The sequence below is a fragment of the Sminthopsis crassicaudata genome, chromosome 5, assembly GCF_048593235.1.
Source record: "Sminthopsis crassicaudata isolate SCR6 chromosome 5, ASM4859323v1, whole genome shotgun sequence".
NCBI lineage: Eukaryota > Metazoa > Chordata > Mammalia > Dasyuromorphia > Dasyuridae > Sminthopsis > Sminthopsis crassicaudata.
The window spans coordinates 256888720-256910311 of record NC_133621.1 but is presented as its reverse complement, the minus strand read 5'-3'; the positions used below and the strand labels follow the sequence as shown (position 1 = coordinate 256910311).

General features: G+C 33.1%; 1 protein-coding gene across 9 annotated transcripts in view; it reads left to right on the top strand.

Moving 5' to 3' along the window:
- Window positions 1–21592, top strand: part of PPFIA2 (PTPRF interacting protein alpha 2) — a 664129-nt gene that overhangs the window by 641880 nt on the left and 657 nt on the right. For 5 of the 9 annotated variants that reach the window (XM_074270868.1, XM_074270869.1, XM_074270872.1 and 2 more), the window contains 6 exons: window positions 2218–2411; window positions 8370–8467; window positions 11170–11345; window positions 12614–12682; window positions 16294–16453; window positions 17826–17917. In XM_074270868.1, coding sequence (XP_074126969.1) covers window positions 2218–2411; window positions 8370–8467; window positions 11170–11345; window positions 12614–12682; window positions 16294–16453; window positions 17826–17884 — 756 coding nt within the window. In that variant the 3' untranslated portion in view covers window positions 17885–17917. The remainder of the gene's footprint in view (window positions 1–2217; window positions 2412–8369; window positions 8468–11169; window positions 11346–12613; window positions 12683–16293; window positions 16454–17825; window positions 17918–21592) is intronic. The other 4 variants (XM_074270870.1, XM_074270874.1, XM_074270875.1 and 1 more) reach the window with 2 other exon arrangements.

The following is a 21592-nucleotide window of genomic DNA, read 5'->3' as shown; positions in this document are numbered from 1 at the left end:
GAAATCCTTTACCCAGACATGTCTAAAGCAGATACAGGATATTGGACTAAATTATCATTTTCAAATCACAAAACCATCTAAACACCCAGAATAATCACAATAAAAATTAGGAAATTTTCAGTACTCATTTAATATCTAACACATATGAGGGAGGTATACATGCTCCTTTTGTTTTTGGTATAGACCAATGACTACATCAATGTGTAAAAAAAAAAAAAAAAAAAAAAAAAAATGAGCCAGCATGGTATAGAAAAAAAGAGTACTGATTTAGAATCAGAAATCTGGATTTAAATATTGCTTCTGCATAACATACATGAACTTAGGCAAATTACTTGATTTCCCAGTCCCTGTTTTTTTTTTTTTTTTTTTTTTCATTTATAAAACAATTCCTTCTACCTCTAGACTTAGGATCCAATAGTTTCCATTCTACATCTCTGACATCATGACCCTGTCTTCTTTCCTGAGTTCTCATCCTACTGCTACCCCTTAATCTGGTACCCCCCCAGAGATTCTTCTCTTTTCTTTCCTTGGAAATTCTGCTTCTTCATCTCTATGCATTGATTCTCTAATTTCTAACTACATCCCAGCATTCCACTGATAATCCAAATGCAACTGAACCTTCATTGCCTAATTTTTCTATTTATTCTAATTATTCTGCTTCCATTAATGATATCACTATCACTGTGCTCCCAGTCACCTAAGGTCATTATCACTTTGAAATCATTTTTGAGTATCTGGTTTCTGATTTCTACTGATTCTATCTTTGCAATCATATTTATTCCATTCTTTATATTACCCCCATAACTACAATTAGTTAAAATCCTCATTACATCTTGTCTGAACTATTGTAATAAGACAGACTAGTCTTTCTGCTTTCATTCCAGCCCTTCCCCAATCCCTCCTGACATTGTTTTAATGACTAAATAATAAATTTAAGATTTTTTTCATTTAAGGCCCTTTGCAGACTGAATGCACCCCATCTTTCTAACTATCCCATTTTCCCTATATTTATGTTTATGTATTCCATATTTTGGGGGCAGCTAGGTGGCATAGTGGATGAAGCAGAGGGCCTGGAGTCAGGAAGATTCATCCTACTGAATTCAAATCTAACCTCAGACACTTACTATGTGACCCTAAGCAAGTAATTTATCTCTAGTTGACTCAGTTTCCTTATCTGTAAAATAAGCTGTAAAGGAAATAGCAAACCATTTCAGTATTTTTCCCAAAAAAACTCCAAATGAAGTCTAGAAAAACTGAAAACAAATAAGCAACAGCCTTCTGTATTTTAAACAAAAATCCACTTTTCATCTTCCATTCTTATTCTCTTCTATTTTGTCTTAATTTCTTTGCTAGCAGTGCCTGAAGTGAAATCCTTCCTATGCCATGCACTTCCATTGCCATCTGATACCTCCCTTCATTCAAGTCTTTCTCTTCCCTCAAATTAAATAGTGTTCTACTTCACCCTCTCCTTTGTATTTCTCTCCTCCTCCTTTCTATCAGTATTCTCTGTGCATTTCATCACCTCATTTCATTGAAAGGTTCTTAAAATTAGGGCCTTACTGAGTCATCTCTATCACTGAATACATGGAGCCTTGTAGTTTCAAAGAGCAAGTACTTTTATTGTTAAATTGAATTAATCTGTTTAAAATTGAATGTAAATCCAGACTAGTGCATTTTGTAAGAATTCCCTAGATTATTTTAATTCCCTGTCATTAAATTATTTAATCATTGCACTTCAAATCCTAAGGGTTATTTTACAATTTCTTTTACAGCAATATTGAGGAAGGTAACTGCCCAATTTAACTCAATATAGTCTCATTGCACCAACACTATAATTGTGTAACTCAAGACGCACAGTGAGATAGATTTATTAATAGTCTAGGGATGTATTTCATCATACATATTTCCTTATTGTCAAGACATTCATTTTTGCTTATTTGGGTTGTTTGCTTTTGGGGGGGGGGTTTGTTTTTAATGAGGGATGACATTGATTTCAAGGCAGCAATCACTTCCATTTGTATAGGAAAGTGTTTATTTGTTTTTTTCTTTTCCCTAAAGTAAGACAGAGAGAAACTGTTAAGCATGAGTGAACTGTTCTCTTTTCATATATGTCATGAAAATTAAACAAACAAGTTAGGTTTAGTAGGGCAATATTATGTGACAATATTGCCATCTTGTTTTTCAGCTTGGAAACTGACTGCTATAAATAAATTATAGTGTCCTGTTTTTCTGCAGACCCTGGCTTATGGTGATATGAATCATGAGTGGATTGGTAATGAGTGGCTTCCCAGTTTGGGATTACCTCAATACAGAAGTTACTTTATGGAATGCCTGGTAGACGCAAGAATGTTAGATCATCTGACAAAAAAAGATCTTCGAGTACATTTAAAAATGGTGGACAGTTTTCATAGGTAGGTTATTTTTTCCCCCCACAAACTAATCAAAATGGATAATATGCATTTTTCATAAGAAAAAAATGGGTAAAATCAGTATAAAGATATCCATAACCTGTTTTTTTCTCCCATCTAATCTTTCTAAAAACTGTCATTGAGGATTTATTGATTTTTAATGGGGTAGCAGTTTTTTATGAAGTAGATCCAAATGGAATATAATCATCTCTACCTTTAAAATTTGTAAACTTTATATGCAAAGAACATATTGAAATTGAAGTGTAAAGAGACAGATTTTTTAAAAAATTGACTATGATGATCTTAGATGAGTTAAAAGCAGAAGGGGTTGTTTCCTGAAGGAAACATTTCTGCTCTTTTAAGTGGTTCTGAATTTGCATTCTCCACTGCTTGAAGATAGGGGAAAACTGTAGTATGTAATCCAGTTAGAGATGGAAAATACACTACTTAAGCAATGCAAAGCTTTCACTCACTAAGAATGGGAAAAGTTTAAAGAGGCCTTATGAATGGGTAAGAGTAAAGGCAAATGTATTTGGAACTGATTCTCAATTTATGAAGACAATTTTTTCTCTTGTTCTCTGACTGTGTTTGGGTGGAGATCATGGTGTAATGCAAATCAATTTCAAAATTCTTTTCCTTTCTTAGATCCAATGTACAAATTTATATCTACAATTGATTGTTTTATGGATTATAAAAATGCTGATGATGAAAATTCCTTTAGGAATCATCTAGTCCAATTTGGTATCCAATGCAGGAATCTCTTGTACATTAGTTATGGCAAGTGGCCATTTAGTCTTCACTTGAAAAATGCTAGAGACAGAGTCACCATTTCACAAGGCATTTCATTTTGTCTCTGCCCAGCAATTTTTGTTTTTTAGACTCTATTATATTGAGTGGAAATCTGACTCTCTTAATTTTCATTTAGTCATGGTTTGACCCCTTGAAACCTGCAAAATAATTAGGCTTCTTTGAGGAATTGTACACTTTTCAAATATTTAAGATAACTCTCAAGAACTTTCCTTTCTTGGTTAAATACCCTTTGTTTTTCTGTTTTTTTTTTTTCATCCATTGGTCCTTCTTCCATCCAGCAACATTGATTTCCTTGCTGTTGTTCTTCTACATCACTATGCTTTTATACTAAAGTCCATTCTAACCTCCCTATCTTTTAGCTTTCCTGCTTTTCTTTCGTGATCCAGTCAAATCTTACCTTCTACAAAAGGCCTTTTCCTCTGAAATTACCTCCTAAAAATCTGAGATATAGATTTAATATGTAGCTAGATATTTACATGCTGCTTACTCCAGACAGAAATGTGTTCCTCAAGGGCAGGGATTATTTTTGCCTTTCTTTGTATCTCTCAAATTTAGCGCAAGCTAAGTGCTTAAAAAACACTAAATGCTTATTAAGTGTTTAGACCTCTCACCAACCTTGAAGCCTTTCTGTGGATGCATTTCACTGTCAGTAATCCCTCTAAGCACATGCTGCTTTGAACTGAATATAATTCTCTACATGTGGACTGAATAGACTCTATATCCCTATTTTTTCCCCTTATCAAGAAAATACTTATTTTCAGTGAAAGAAGTTGTGATATAAACTAGGTAGAAAGCCTACTTCTTATAATAGACATACATATGTGACAAAACCACTATGCTTTCTAAAAGGCAACTTCTTGTAACATGTCCCTACCTCTTTATTTGATTTTTCTCTATTCTCATGTCTATGCAGATGCTAGAACTTCTGCATAGTGGATTGTGCCTTTCATTTCACTGCCCCTTCTTAGACCATGTAATTGGGCATAGGCATGGAATGTTACTAGTTGATCATAGATGTTGATCTCATTCCTTTCATGAATAAGAATAGTATTAGATAATTTGATGTTCTTAGTGAATAATACTGTGTTTATGTATATTATTAGGGTCTGCAAGCATTTGTGCTTGTTGGCATAGTTTTTGAGGACCTAAGGCCATTCATTTCCAATTAAATTTAGATAAGGTATTGCCATATCAGCCTTGTTAAAACACATAAATCATTAAATCTACAACCCTACACCAAATCTCTACTGGATGGATTTCTGTTTACAATAACAAAGTCCATATCTTCCACATCTATGTTCTTAACATAATTTGGTATTTGAATAAATATGAGTTTTAATGATATGAGTACTGTCTCCCCTCTTGGGTAGCTAGGTGGCACAGTGGATAGAGTGTCAACCAAGAGTTAGGGAGACTCATCTCCCTGAGTTCAACTCTGACCTCAGACACTTACTAGCTATGTAGTACCCTGGGCTTAACTTCATTTGCCTGAGTTTCCTCATCTGTAAAATGAGCTGGAAAAGCAAATGGCAAATTACTCCATTATCTTTGCCAAGAAAACATCAAATGAGATCATGAAGAGTCATACACAATAGAAAAATAATCGAGTAAGTCTTTTTACTCACATTATTTTAATGATCCTTCAACTTGTTTTCTGTGTTGCTTATCTATATTTTCCCTTCAGTTTTCCATAGGGATTTATACTTCTCTTCATATTAATCTCTTGTCTACTCATATGTTGGTTCTATCTCTATCATTTTTGGTAGTATGTGCCTTTGATGTTTTATGTTATTCTCTCAAACACATAATCAATGGCAACAGCCTGAAGCCTACTTAATCCCACCAGGCATCTTTCTATTGTAATTTTCATCCTTCTGAGATGATAGCAATTCAAACTGATCCACTAAAAATATTGGTACTAAAGAGTAGCATTGTGCAAAAGACCAAATATTTTCCAGCCTAATCTCTCCCTTCTTCTTAGTTCTAGTTTAATTCACCGTGAATCTATGGTAGTTGTGTGAAATTTTGTCCAAGAAATACATGTTTATGGATGTTAGATGTTAGAAAAACTGCACGTCAATGTAATATGCCATTTGTCATAAATTTTGTGTATTCAGTAGGTATGATTGTTCACTAACAACACTTTGTAATATCTGAAGCTCAATTCAATGAATATCATCTAATGATAATAATAATAACAACAATTATATAATGTTTGAAGATTTGCAAAGTGCTTTTTTACACATTATCCCATTTGATCCTCAAAACAGATCTGTAAAATAGTTATTATTTTTTTTTTTTTCCCTGAGGCTGGGGTTAAGTGACTTGCCCAGGGTCACGCAGCTAGGAAGTGTAAAGTGTCTGAGATCAGATTTGAACTTGGATCCTCCTGAATTCAAGGCTGGTGCTTTATCCACTGTGCCACCTAGCTGCCCCCTAAAATAGGTATTGTTTCCATGCAATCCACCATTAGAAATTTGTAAAAGAACCTAGCCATCAGTAGACATTCTTTGTTTTTTGGACCTCATGCAAGACATCTTCCATGATACTTACAGATAATGTAAATTAATATAGATAGTGATTTACATATGAATTTATTATTTGATAGATAATTGAAACTGCCACCATAATCACATATTTCAAAGATTCATAGATTTAGGCCTGGAAGAGACCTTAGAGGCCATTCTCATCAAATCCCATCATTTTATAAATAAAGAAAGTGAGATTCATAGAGTTGTTTGAGGATACCAAGCAGCAGACACGATATTTCCCTATTGCAGATATGTTGTTCCTTTTATTATACTATGTTCCCAAAAGATTTCTACAAATGCATATTTTCCAGAACTTGATGAGAAGTTGGGTACTCTTTGAGATTAATCTATGTAATGGTGTGGACTTATAGAAATTACCTTCAAATGTTCTGGGACATGAGTGAAGAAGTTTTTATTTTGCATATTCAAAGAAACATAAGAACTAAAACCAGACTGCTCCTCAGAGGCCATCTATGCCATCTCATTGAAAAGTTGAGGAAGAGATGACCCAGGAGGTTAAGTGACTTTCTGAAGTTTGCAATGATTTGAAACCAGTTGATTTTTCTTTCCATTCTAAAGCCAATGTATTACACTAATCATTAATATTCAGAAATTATTTTAGAATTTACAAAGTATTTTACATGCATTATCCCATATGATCTTCAAAGTTGTCTTGTGAGAAAAATAAGCATCTCATGGACAAGAACTGCCTTTTGCCTATTTTTGTATCCTCAGTGCTTACAACAATATATAATAAGTAGTGGATACTTAATAAATATTACTTGTTTGGAAATAAGATCTGAAAGGTTAAGTAATATTTTCAATTTCACACAGCTAGAGAACAACTGAGGAGAAATCAAATTCAGGTCATTTTGGCTCTAATATGTCTTCCTTGATACCAATGAAGTTTAAGGGACATGAGAAACAAATCTTGTCAATATGTCAGTCTGTTAATAAACATTCAATGCTTTGCATATACCAGTCACTGTGCTAAGGGACTAGATTCTTGTGAATTTTAATGGATATGTATGGATACACTTATTTCTCCAAACTTCTTAGCCCTCTGTTTAGGCTCAGGGTGATTTCCATACCTTTCCTCAAATATGTCATAGTCAATTGTAGTCAATTGTCAACATGGTATAGGGGGAAGATTGCTGGATTGAATTTCAGACTGCATAGGTTTAACTACCAACTTTGCCACTTTACTGTGCCAAGTCTCTCTTCCTCTTCAAGTTTCCTTATTTGTAAAATGGAAGGATGGACTAGCTATTCTCTAGGATTCTTTTAAAAGCTAAATCCTTTGACCTCTTCTGGATCACTCTTGCCAAAAAGCTGTCTTCTTCTTCTCTTTTAGCACTGACTCAAATTCTTTTTCCTTCCTGATATACTTTCTATACTATCCCAATATCTAATGTTTCTTCCCTTTTCTTTGCCCCCAAACCATTTATTACCTAAAGCATTTGTTTCTTGTGGATATCTAAGTTACATATTAGTTTAAATTGTAACTTAATTGTTCCTTCTTTTCTTCCTTTACCCTACTAAATTTTTGAAAGGCAAGTACTGTTTCTCTTAAAATTCTCTTAATATTTCTCCACACCTATCAGAACCCAATAAGTAGAATAAATGCTGCTTCCTTTTCAAAGGGAATAACTTAAGTCCAAATTATTTCATAAATCATCTTCCTGAAGGAAAAACTGTATGATTTCTGAGGATCTTTTTAGTATCTCTTTCTATTTCTTTCACTTTTCTAGTATTTGCTTTATTTGTTTGAAGAGTTTATAATTTCACTCCCACACAAAGGAAGAAATTTTTTAAAATGATGCTAATTAATATACTAGCATTAATATACTGTTTGCATGTTTAGGTAGTCTGCTTTTTTATCAAAATGATGTCTGTTAGAATTTTAATGTTGGTTAACTGAAGTCTTCAAAGCTTGAAAATAACTTTTTTTTAAAACTAAGAACTACCCTTTGATCCAGCAGTATTCTATCCCAAAGAGATCTTAAAGGAGGGAAAGAAACTCACATGTACAAAAATGTTTGTGGCAGCCTTTTTTGTAGTGACAAGGAACTGGAAACTGAGTGGCTACTCATTGGTTGGAGAATGGATGAATAAATTATGGTATATGAATGTTATAGAATATTATTCTCCTGTAAGAAATGATCAGCAAGATGGTTTCAGAGAGGTCTGGAAGAGACTTACATGAATTGATGCTAAGTGAAATGAACAGAACCAGGAAATCATTGTACATGGGAATGAGAAGATTAAATGACTATCAATTCTGATGAATGTGGCTCTCTTCAACAATGAGATGATTCAGATCAGTTCCAATGATCTTATGATGAATAGAGCCATCTTTAGATAGCTCTCTCCAGAGAGAGGATTGTGGGAATTGAGTTTAGTTCACAACATAGCATTTTCACTCTTTTTGTTTTTTTGCTTGCATTTTATTTATTTTCTCTTTTTTTCCTGTTTGATTTGATTTTGTGCAGCAATATAATTGTATAAATATGTATGCATATATTGGGAAAAAATTAAGAACTAATTAGCTTTTACGTTTTTATTTTTTTTATCATTTTATGTTTTACAAATGTGTGTTTCCCTGTTGAAAACAAAACAGAACGAGTTTGCAGTATGGAATTATGTGTTTAAAGAGGTTGAATTATGACAGGAAAGAACTGGAAAGGAGAAGGGAAGCAAGTCAACATGAAATTAAAGGTAAGGCATTCTCCATCTAGATAAAATATATTTTTCCCTTGCATTGTCATGTTCTCTTTGATGATTCCATTTGGTTATGTTTATGAGGAATATTGAGATTGACAAGAATGAAAAATATAATAAGAAATATAAATAAAATAATTTTATTCTTATGATTAACAAAACACATTTGTGACAGGTGATTCAAGATTTGGACTCAAATCCATCTCTTCACACATCATTGGTGTGTGACTCCAATCAAATTACAAGAGAAGTTGCTGACCTGCGATGGGCGAGAAAGTTTTCTCACCTAAGTTCCTCACATCTGTGATATCATAGAACTAGATCCTATTTTCCCAAATTCACATTTACATAACTTTTTTGGGGGGGGGGATTGAAGTACTTTCTTCACAAGAACTTTAGGGAATCTAGGCTCTTTTTACAAATAAGGAGACTACCAGTCAGAGACATTATGTGACTCGTTGACTAAATATGATCCCTGTTCATCATATTATTTTTTGTTTCTGATGGCATAACAGATGACATAAATAGAATTTTAAAAAATCAATATCTGTTAGTGCATAAATAACTCAGGTTCAATTTTATGAACAAATGCTCTTTATCACCCCTAAAAAAGAAATAACTTAATAGATCATTGATTTAAGCACTCTTTTGTTCCAAAGCTTATCAAGTGTCTGACAGCATTGATGTCATTTGCCAGCTGCAAAAACAATGTGAATGCTTATTTCCCTCCACATTTCTTAGCCCACAATATTAGTTCTCCTAGGATGGTCTTGCATACAAGATATTATGATTGCTTAACTTATTTCCCTATATACGGCTCACTGGAGAGTTGACAGGCATCTATACCAAGCATTTGTTGTAACACTTCATTGGGTTCCTTACTTAGCACAAAGAGGGTGTTTTTTCCATTATCAAAATTGAATTGTTTCATTTTCTTTTATTTTGGGGCCCCTAGAAAATTGAAGGTTGTTTTCAAGTACACTGTTGTTTAGCTGAAATGAGATGTGATAACTAAAAGAAGTCTGCTGTTGACCTAAGAAAAGTTGTTGAGCACAATTATAGCTTTTGCCCTAATGAGATATATTTGTATTGTATTATATTGTCCTTACTGACATATATTTTGTAGTCTTGATCTAGAAGATCTAGACTTGGTAGGTCTAGAAGAGAGAGATGTATTATTTTAGTCCCATGTCAAATGGTATTTTGTTATTTAGGACTTAGGATCTTGTGGGGCAGTCAAGGACAATGGAATGAAAAGTTCAGAAAGATGACCCAAATGATTTTATGTGTTAAGAGAGTATGAAATCATACTTTTCTACAATTGATCTGATAACATATGTATAAATAATTCTCTCCAGTAACTTAGACACCTATTATTGTCTGATGTGTTAATTAGCCTTGACTTTAATCAAAGAACCATCTGAAAAGAATCATTTGCATTTGGTGTACCAACATTGAATTCAAAGTGATGATAATTAGGCATCAGCTACTAAACTATTTACTATATAGATTCAAAATATGTAAAAGAATTGGAATTTGGAGAGAAAGTCTGCTCTCCAGGAAATTATTACATTTAGAATTTTTGAGTTCAATTAATAAGATGAGAAAGGGGGTTTTCAATTGTCCCTGAAGAAGTTTGGGAAAATACTGGCTGGTACTTACATAGTGCTTTACAAATATTCTTTCAATTTATCTTATAGCAATACTGAGTTGTAGGTGCCATTATCATTCTCACTTTATAGATAAACTGAGGCTGAGAGAATGCCCAGAATCACAACAAATAGCCTGAAGTTTTCCTGATTCTTATTCCAGAATTTTATTATTTATTATTGTCTTATTATTATCTATTTATATTTATTAAATGGCATTATTGCTTACTCTTGAACTTGGGGAACTCACTCAAAGAATGCAGTATTGTTGGAGGGGTTGAATTTCTTTCTTTCTTTCTTTTTTCTTTTTTTTTGGGGGGGGTTGCATTTATTTTTGAACCAGACATGCTTCTCAAGCTATTATCTATATTTCACAAATTAACATAAACTTGAGCAAGCACTACAAACTACTCCTGTTTTGTATTTAATACAGAGTACTATTTAAAAAGTTAGCATCTACAAAATGATCATCAAGAAAAAAAACAAAAACATGTTGGAAATAACTACTGTCAATTGCTAAGTTACCTGGGAAGTTTAATAGTGACTGAATAGGTTAGTAAACATTTCCCATTGTGTGTAATAAAAGAATGACAAAGGCTGCCCCAACACACTGAAGAAATCAAAACAGTATGTAGGCACAAGTCAACTCTGTTGTGTTTAGCTCATTTTGGTACCACCAAATCACGTGTTTAAGTCTGAATTCCTTTAGTCTTTAAGGAGAAGGTTGGGAAAGAGTAACCTGAACTGGGCTGATGGATGTTATACCTACATGTTATGTTCCTTTATATATTGATTCAAATTTTGAACTCAAATGAAAGACCCAACTAGTAGTAAAAAACAACTCAGCTTAAGATATAGAAGAATGAGTAAAGCAGAGATTGTAGCCCACTAATTTATGTTCAGTGATAGTATACAGCTTGCTTGGAAAAAGGTGAAATGAATTTTTATAATCATCTTCTATCACAACAGGGATCAGTCAAGAAATGATATGGATAAGAGTCCAGAAGTAAATTCTAGTTTCCCAAAGTTATCATTGACCTTTCTTTCTAGATGTGTTGGTGTGGAGCAATGACCGAGTGATTCGCTGGATACAGGCAATTGGACTTCGAGAGTATGCAAATAATGTGCTTGAAAGTGGTGTGCATGGATCTCTCATAGCCTTGGATGAGAACTTCGACTATAGCAGCTTAGCTTTATTATTACAGATTCCCACGCAGAATACACAGGCAAGTCATTTGGCTTTTTGAATTCTGTGTTGTGATATGTATGTGAAGAAGTAAACAATATCTAGAAAGTAAACAACCAACACAATAGAGCATCATTTGTTTTTCATTTATTTATTTATTTTTAGTTTGATATTCTCTCCTCTGTAACCCTTCCTCTATTGAGGAAGCAGGCAATATGATACCCTTTATATATGTGAAGTTTTGCAAAACATATTTCCATTATTGGCCATGTTACTAAGGGGAGGGAAGAAAGAAAAATAGAATGAAAACATGGGTCGAATATCATTTCTTAATGAACTCTAGTTTTTAATGGTAATAACAATAGCTAACATTTCTACAGTACTTACTATGTGCCAGGCAATGTACTAAGTACATTAGAATTATTATCCCATTGAATCCTCACAATAATACTAGGAGGTAGGTGCTATTATTCCCATTTTACAGATGAGGAAACTGAGGTCATATACTGAGTTTGGAGCAGAGCCAAGTCTTGGGACTTGCTTTTTGTGTTACTCCATGCATATTTCCCACTCTGTTCAATCATCCTTCTTTGAACTTGATGGATGGTCAAGCAATTTCTATTTTTCTGCTGAAGGGCTCCAAATGCTTTGTGAGGCAGCATATTTTACTTAAAGTAATAGGGAATCATAAAGAAAAGTGATTTAAATAAATGACTTAATTTTTCACTCTTCACTTCAGTGATTTGGCGTTGTGTAGACACAGGCTTTGTCTAAATTGCCAATAGGTTTACATCTCACTAAGATCAAATAAAAGCCAGCAGCCACTGGAATTTAATACATCTACATATGATTTGGTAGCATTCTATCCTCCATCTCTTATATATGTATATATTTATATATACATATACATACACTCTAGAATTGAAGCAGGGGAAGGTTTAGACAGTTATTTAAAAAAAAGACTATGGGAGCTATACTCTAATGCTTTATAATAAATAATTTCTTTAAGGTATACAAGGTTCCTTACAAATATTCTCTTAGTTTATTATCACAGTCTTGGGATGAATATAAGCCCCACTTAATAGATGAGAAGACTGAGACAGATGCATATTAACTGACTTTCTTATGAGTGCCAGAAGCTAGCTGTATTTGACCCCAGTTCTACTATTCTTATGTATCCTGTACCCCCTGGCTGCTTCTAAATAAGGGCCAAATAAATAAAGTAATGCAAGATTTTAAATATTTGCACAGGTAATAAACATAGCTTAGAATGCCTGTTAGGTGCCAATAACTCTAATTTGTTTTCAGGCAAGACAAATTCTTGAAAGAGAATACAACAATCTTTTGGCGCTGGGAACTGAGCGGCGACTAGATGAAGTAAGTCCTTATGTTTCATTTGAATGAAGAAAACTTATAGGGAAAAAAAGCATCTGCATACTTTTTAGAAAGAGGAGAGGAGTTTGATTGTTCTTTATGTGCAGTAGTAGACTTTGTCTATTATAATTCATAAGAATGATTATGGACTTATTGATTTAAAAATGGAAGAAACCTTAGAAGTTAACTAATTTCCTGATTTTAAAGATCTGTACACTAAGGAAAATAGCCTGAGCCATTTCAGTCATGCTCAATTTTCCGTGACCCCCATATGGAGTTTTCTTGGCAAAGATACTGAAGTAGTTTGCCACTTCCTTCTCATTTTACAGATGAACAAACAGGATTAAGTAATTTGCTCAGGGTTATAATAAGTGTTTGAGGTTACATTTGAAATCATGTCTTCCTGACTTCAGGCCCAGAACTTTATCTACTGAGCCACTTAGCAACCAATACAGTTACAGAATATTTGAACTCAAATTCTCATTCTTCAAATCCAGCTATCTTTTGCTTGAAGCACTAAACTCTTTAATAATGTAAATGTGTTTAGCTCTTTAACTAATTTATAAATCTTTGATGTCACATAATTTTTTCCAGGAATTAGTGACATTGAAATGATTCAAGAAATAATAGCAAGTATTTATGAAAAAATGTTTTGGTTTGCAAAATACTTTCATATGTTATCAAATTTGTTCACTTAAAGAAGATATTTCCCAAGATATTTGATTATTTTGCATCATATATGAATGAAAGCCAATTGTCCTGATAAATTGGAAATCAATTCAAATAATATAAAAATTTTAGAAGTGTAAATGTAGCAGTATTTTAGATATCATTTAGAATTCTTACCCATTTTTTTTTTGTCATAGATTCCTTACTAGAATATTTTAAATGCATAAAATAAATGACATAGGATTAGGAAGTAAAGCAATTATGTTGAAAGGTAGGCATCAAATATTGAAAAAGTAAATTTGTAATGTAATTCACAGATCCACTGAAGTCTACATTGAGTAGATCCCAATTTAAGTACCACTAGTTTTTACCAGAAATAGAATTGAATTTAAAGATAATTTTAGAGCTTCAGCTATTTAACAACAGATCACTGAATATCAAATTCCCTTATTGGGAAATTTCCAGATTTAAAAATAAGGAAATATTTGATCATAAAAGCCAGTCAATTTTTAATTTAAAACTAATAACTTTTTTTGCAATTCCATCAAATTCCATAGGAATTTTGTTGTTGTCCAGTCATATACAATTCTTTGTGAACCTATGGGTCATTTTGTCTTTGGCATTTTCTTGATAAAGATACTAGAATGTTATTTCCTTCTCCAGTATATTAAAGCAAACATTAACTTGCACAGGATCACATAATAAGTAAGTATCTGCGGCTGAATTTAAACTCAGGTCTTCCTGATTCCATGCCCAGCACTCTATCTTCTGAGTCATCTGGCTGCTATGTACAGATCTTTTAGAACCATACAAATTGTAACTATTTAAAAAGAAGTCCCAGAGAAAGTAGGCAAATCCTAGAGTTGCTGATAACTTAGACCTGACTACTGACGCCTTGGCGTTTCTGAAAAAGGCTTCACAGCAAAACTTTTGGACCTCTAAGTGTGGAAAAAGTGATTCCAACAAATATAATTATGTTCTGATTCTGTTAACTGGCTAACTTAACTGATGACCTGGGAAAGATATCACAGGAAAACTTCTTCCCCTAGAACTCTTAAGGAAATGGATGTGACATTTAAAATATAATGCTCTGGAGTGCATGATAGCCTAGACAAAAAAAGTGTGTGTGATTATTCTGTGCTGGCTGTTTCCCAATGCAATGGAAAAAGACCTGAAAGTCACAGTATAAACTAGGCACAATTCTTTTAATGTTAATTATTCCTTATTCAACAATCAAATCCTCTAAGGCTCCATTATATCATCACAATACTTATGGGAAATAATTTCCTGCCTGGAAAAATGTGATGGAGTGGTCATAATTCCAGAAATTTAAAAGTATTCATTCTTATTGCAGTAATTAAATGTAGATTTCTTCCTATCCACTTAAATTTGGAGCAGGAGAGTATTGAGTGAATACCCAAATATTTCCATATGCAAATGAGAATAAGATGAATTTTATGGGAAACTGCAAGTCTCTAAAACATGGCTTTTCTATATTAAATTCAGAGTTGCCCATATTTATTTAAATTAGCTGGTAGGCCTTTTAACCAGTGAATTAGAAGAAATAGAATATTCAATATTTTTCAATTTTGCATACTGATAGCTCTCCAGAGATCAATCCATTACTTGTCAAAAAAACACACTGATTAAAGGGAATATCCAATTTGAATCCACAAGAATTGGGGATTCTTCCACTGAGTCTCAATCATCAATTTAAAATTTTCCCCTATACTCATGAAGGAAATTCTCTCAAAGAAAATATTTCTTTTTTCTTGAATATTCTCTCAAAGAAAATATTTCTTTTTTTCTATGACAAAACTATACTTCAAAATGAACTGCTGTTCTCTCTGACAGCAGCTCTATCTCAACAAACAATAACAAAAATATTAAACATTCTTAAAGGAAATAACGAAAACACACTTCTATAAATTAAACATATAAGTTGCAGGGTAGAGGTTTCCTCTCCTATCCCCTAACAAAGTACTGGTAATTTTCAAAAGAGTTGCAAATTAATAAAAAGAGTTGTGGTTAAAAGAAAAAAACAAGCAAAGCATTTTTTTTCAGAATTAAATGTTACCTCAGTTGCTAGCTCAATAAAAATCACTTCATGAAAAGAAAGTAATTTAGTCTTTATTTAATGACCAGTAATGAGGGATCCCTACTGTTTTCCAACAGACAGTCCAATTATTTCATGATAGAGTAGCTAAATTAGTCAAAAATGTTTCCCTTTGATGAAAAAATTATGCATGCATATGTTTTGTAAATAAAAAGTTATATATAAAAAAAGTTTCCCTATACTACGTCAAACATCTGCCTTGCTACAACTTTTGGCCCCTTGTTCTTCCCTCTGGAGTAAAACTGAGAGGAGAAAAAAAAAAAAAAAAAAAAAAAAAAGTAAAAGCCGAGTAAAGCTGGCTCCTTTAAGACACCCATCTTGCAAATCTGCCCTCTATAAAGTAGCAAGCATTGTGCCAGATGATCTCATGGATAGATTGCCTTTCTCATTTTAAAACACATTTTTTAAACTTAACCATAGGTATTGAGGTGTGACAGTCAAATGGAATTTGATGTAATAAAAATTTTAATTATCTATATAATCTCATCATTATAAAAATCACTCTGTATGAAATGAAATTGATCACAGTTCTCAATTTCAGACCTTCAAACTTACCTTAAAAACATCTTGCTCTTACAGCAATAAAATTCATATTTGATTCATACCAAAAAGATACAAAAAGTTTCAAATACTTGTTAGTTTTCCTTTTTTCCCCCCATAGTTGTTTAAATATTTGCCCTTTATTTCAGGAAGAGGTAGAGAATTTTAACATTCTTGACAGTAAGGAGTGGAGGGACAAAGTAAAAAATCTAGATAATGTATTCACACATTTTCAGATAACATTCTGATTGCATTTTATTTCAACACATTCAAAACTCTGCACTGGCAGAGTGATGACAAGAATTTTAGGCGTGGGTCATCATGGAGAAGACAGTTTCCTCCCCGTGAAGTCCATGGGATTAGTATGATGCCTGGTTCCTCAGAGACATTGCCAGCTGGATTTAGGCTAACCACCACATCTGGTCAATCTCGGAAAATGGCAACAGACGGTACAGTATTTTTGTACTTATGGTTTTCAAATGATGGGAATAAGATAGAAATGTTCATATTATCACTTTTAGGAATTGATTTATTACCTTCCTTTGAAAATTATTCTGTGCTTTCAGCAAAATCCTGAATAAATTGTAAGTGGTTGTCTCTAAAATTCCCTCCATTTAGCTCACATCTGTTTATTACATAGATGTCCCCAACAGTGAAAGTATTGGCTAATGTGACTACATTGGGGAATGAAAAATATTATGTTCTGTGTTTCAAGCGTACTACTAGATCTAACTAGAGGTAGACTCTTACTAAATAAAAACTGGTTGCATTTTACTAAATATCCAAATTTCATGTTTAAAACCAGTAAGCCAATGTCATCAAATAGCTATCTTAATATACATAATTATGCATATGTATATATCCCCTCTGAGAAAGATATAAAGCCTTAAATAATCACTATTAATGAAGTTCCTAGTGAACATTATTAGATAAATGGTTCGGGGAAAAAACAAACAAACAAACAAACAAAATACATCTATAAGGAAGGAAATCAAACTAAACATTTTATCTCCCCTATCTAGTACCTAGCACAGTGTGCATACCTGGTATGCATTTCATAAATTTGTTGAATTTAAGTAAAAGATTTTGTCATGAGAATCATCATCATTCTTGCCAAATTGACATCCAGGAGAAAACGAGAGTCCTACTCTCTTTATATCATTATTGAGATTCATTATGGCATAATCTGTTACTTTGCCATAGGAGCAGTTCATGATTTTACTAAAATATTCCAATCATTTTTAATAAGTCCTTATTAGTTACCAAAAGCTAGAATCCCATCAGTATGCTGAGGAAATATAAAAACTAGTATAAAAACCATCAACTAAGTTTTATCATAAAAAAATCAGAGAATAATATCATAAGTTTCAACTAAGAGATTTCAAAAATGGAACAATCTATTCCCACCTTCTCATTTTATAGATGAGAAAACTAAAACTGAAAAGGGAGGAGTGACTTACATGAGCTCTACTAGTCTACTTGTCTGAGGCAAAATTTGAACTCGGGTCTTTCAGTCCCTGAAACCTACATTCTATCTATTAACTATCCCATCTGGAAGGCTTAAGGTAATCTTGTCAGGAATTTAAATGTTAGTGATAGTTTTGAAACCAAAAAACTCATCTAGCCTGAACCTTTTCAGAGAAAAGGAAGGTGTAGGGCCATCTAATTTAATCCCCTCATTTTACAGCCGAGAAAAAATATCTGTGAAGATAAGACTAGTCGGCTTGGAATTGCTCTTTTTGGGGGAGGGGACCCCCTCTTAACTCTGGACTTTGGTATTGCATCACCCAGGCCTGCTAAAGCCCTTCTCTCCATTTACAGTTGCTTCATCGAGGTTGCAGAGGTTAGACAGCTCCACTGTTCGTACATACTCATGTTGACACGCCTATCAAAGGAGGCAGCACTGAACTGCTGTGAGTAGCTATTGTTTACTCCAAAAGAATGTGCAACTGCTTTCCACACTACTCCCCTCATCCGTGGCATTCCCTGGTAGTTGCTGTTTCTAAATCCAGAGCTACCATTAACATCTATCTGTCTGCTGTGGTTGAAGGTCTCATGGCAACCTGTCACTTGATCACCCCCATCTCATCAGTGCTATGTTAACACTGTCTGTTGTATTACTTGTTAATATTTAAATTAAGGGACACAGTATTTATTAATTAATCAAGATCTGTCCTTTAAATCAGTAATAGAGAATACTTTAAAAGTTAATACTCATTTACTAGGAAGTTATAGACAGTGATTTAGATAAAACCTACCCAATCAGAGAGTAGGAAATATAGCCTAGCATCCTTGGTCTTAGGCTGGGATTATTAAACATTTGTAGTATCATAGATTCCCTTCTCAGAATGTTATTAAATTCATACAATAAAATAAACAGGATTACCAAGGACACCAGTTTTTCAAATCTTGAATTTCAATAGAAGTACATTTATCAAAATATTTAAACAAAACAAGGTCATATAGCGTAGATTAAGAGCCCTTGGTTTCAGGGATTTCTCTCAAAAAGTTTAAGCTTCTTGGCATTTCATCTTGACTTGGTTTTCATCAAAATGATACTAAAGAGCAAATTTTATAAGTTATAAAGTTTCAGAAAAGTAAAAAAAAATTATACTGTCAGGAAATAAGGCAAATGGTCTTGTTAGCTTAGGATTTTTAAGTGTAGGTGGGAGTTGGGTTTTGGTCCATGGTATATCCAAATTCATAATATAACAGGAGTCTCCTATCCACAGAAGTCACAGTAAAACAGAGTCAGTTACTAAATTTGCCAACATGCAAGAAAAATTCCTTTATCTTATACTCATACATGATTAGTGCATTTTCACCAGGTCAGTGTTATTTTGTAGAACAGATTTTTTGGGGAAATAATTGGAAATATTTTCAGAAAGAATGGTGTGTTTATATGGGGTAGGAGAGTAAGAAAGGGAATGGATAAGAAGCAGCTCTTAATTGTTCATTGCCTTGAATTCCAGCTTTGTAATTCTGCTTTTGTATGGAAAAAGGTAACTAGCTGATTTTGTTACTTTATTTGGATTATTGTTTGAGGGTCATACTGATCAAAAAGCTATTTATGTAGAAGATTTAATTGAAAACATGCAACCCTAACATTAAAATATAATTACTGCATATAATTTGGCATTTAATTGGGCATAGTCTGAAGCATATAATAATTTCATTAAACAGAAGGTTTTCCAAAATAATGTTCTATAATAAATACATCCTACATACAACATGCTAATTTCCCTAAGAATTGAATATTTTGCTGTTTTACACAATGAATACTTAATATGTTCTTCAGTGCTTTGCTGCTTTTGATTAATGCAAGCATTTATCTTTCTCTCCTAACTAGTCCCATTCTGTTTTGTACATAATGTTTCAGTTAGCATTTTCCTGATCTTTTCTCTTGGGAGTTCTAAGCATACTTATTCACAATAATAAACCCATAAAGAATGATTTTTGATGAACAGAGTATATATACTTTATGGAAAATTCAGAGCAGGCTGTTTATTCAATTTCCTGTATGTTGAACGATTATGGGAGAATTTTATCAATCTAAAGCATTCTGTAAATCATCAAGCACTATAGAAATACTGATTATTGCTTGAAAGAGAGGTAACGGGCATGTCAATAACTGCCACCTTTGCACCCATTTCAACAATTCTGTGTTATATTATTTTAACATCAATGATATCAACAGCTTCTATGATTGTATGTGACATAAAATGTAATAAAACCTTTGCAGCATTATATGTTTTAAATAATAAATATCATATAGGGGGACATCTCTAGTTGTTCTAATCTATATCTTGCCACTGGACCACATAGCTCTGGAAGAGAGAATGAGAATGTGACTTTGCACAACCCTCCCTCGCTTAAATCCAATTTGCTGGCAAGTCATGACATTGCCTTCCTGATATCATCAAACAACAACCCATGAATAATAGTAATTGTTGTACTGGGGACCCAAATGACTATTTGCATAATGCAGGTCCTATCTTCTTCCCTCCTTCCTCTAACTCTGTGCACATGGAGTTTCATACCCTTACATGTGGGTGTTCTACCCAAAGGAATAATAATTTTGATAGTTCAAACTTTGAAGATATATTGGGGTTTCCAGGCTACATTTCTTCCTTTCTTTCTTTCTTTCTTTCTTTCTTTCTTTCTTTCTTTCTTTCTTTCTTTCTTTCTTTCTTTCTTTCTTTCTTTCTTTCTTTCTTTCTTTCTTTCTTTCTTTCTTTCTTTCTTTCTTTCTTTCTTTCTTTCTTTCTTTCTTTCTTTCTTTCTTTCTTTCTTTCTTTCTTTCTTTCTTTCTTTCTTTCTTTCTTTCTTTCTCTTTCTTTCTTTCTTTCTCTTTCTTTCTTTCTTTCTCTCTTTCTTTCTCTCTTTCTTTCTCTCTTTCTTTCTCTCTTTCTTTCTTTCTTTCTTTCTTTCTTTCTTTCTTTCTTTCTTTCTTTCTTTCTTTCTTTCTTCCTTCCTTCCTTCCTTCCTTACTCCCTCCCTCCCTGCCTCCCTCTTTCTTTCTTTCTTTTCTTTCTTTCTTTCTTTCTTTCTTTCTTTCTTTCTTTCTTTCTTTTCTTTCTTTCTTTCTTTCTTTCTTTCTTTCTTTCTTTCTTTCTTTCTTTCTTTCTTTCTTTCTTTCTTTCTTTCTTTCTTTCTTTCTTTCTTTCTTTCTTTCTTTCTTTCTTTCTTTCTTTCTTTCTTTCTTTCTTTCTTTCTTTCTTTCTTTCTTTCTTTCTTTCTTTCTTTCTTTCTTTCTTTCTTTCTTTCTTTCTTTCTTTCTTTCTTTCTTCCTTTTTTATAATTTTTATATAACAGATATATTCATGGGTAATTTTACAACATTGACAATTGCCAAACCTTTTGTTGTAATTTTTCCCCTCCTCTCCCCGTCCCCCCAACTAAGATGGCAGCTTGACCAATATATGTTAAATTACATTTCTTTTTTAAGGAACATTCCTTAAACTCAAATCACTCTTGATTTTATTGATTGACTCAGCTTTACTCTGTCATTGTTTGGGCCCTGATTACCTCAGAGTGTAAATAGCAATTGTTTCTGTTTTGGCCAGAAACTCTAAAAGTCTTCCCTTCCCAGGGAACTAAAACTAGGTAAGAGAGACCATTCTTTGCCTTATTTCTTACCTATCCTTAATCACTAAATAGGCAATGCTTCAATCCAACTGAGACCTTACCTTAAAAAAACCAACACCCCCCCATTGTATCTAGGACCATCTCTGGTCATCTGATTTTATCTTACCACTAGATCCAGATAGTTCTGGAAGAGAGAGTAAGGGTGGTGACTTTACATAGCCCTATCTCACTTAAATCCAATACACTTTCAAATCAGGGCATCCCTTCCTGAAGTCATGATTCTCTTCAAGAACAAAGGATAAACATGTGCTCAATAAATGTGCTCAATAGAATAATTTAATCCAACTGATTCCAAGCCTATTAGTAGCCAAACTTGCATCTTTCTGCAAATATACCAAATTGTTGCAGGCATTCTGAATAATTTGTGATATGTACTCCTTTGATAGTATGGTAAAGTATGTGGACATTTTAAAATGTGATATAAAACACAGAAAATTGCT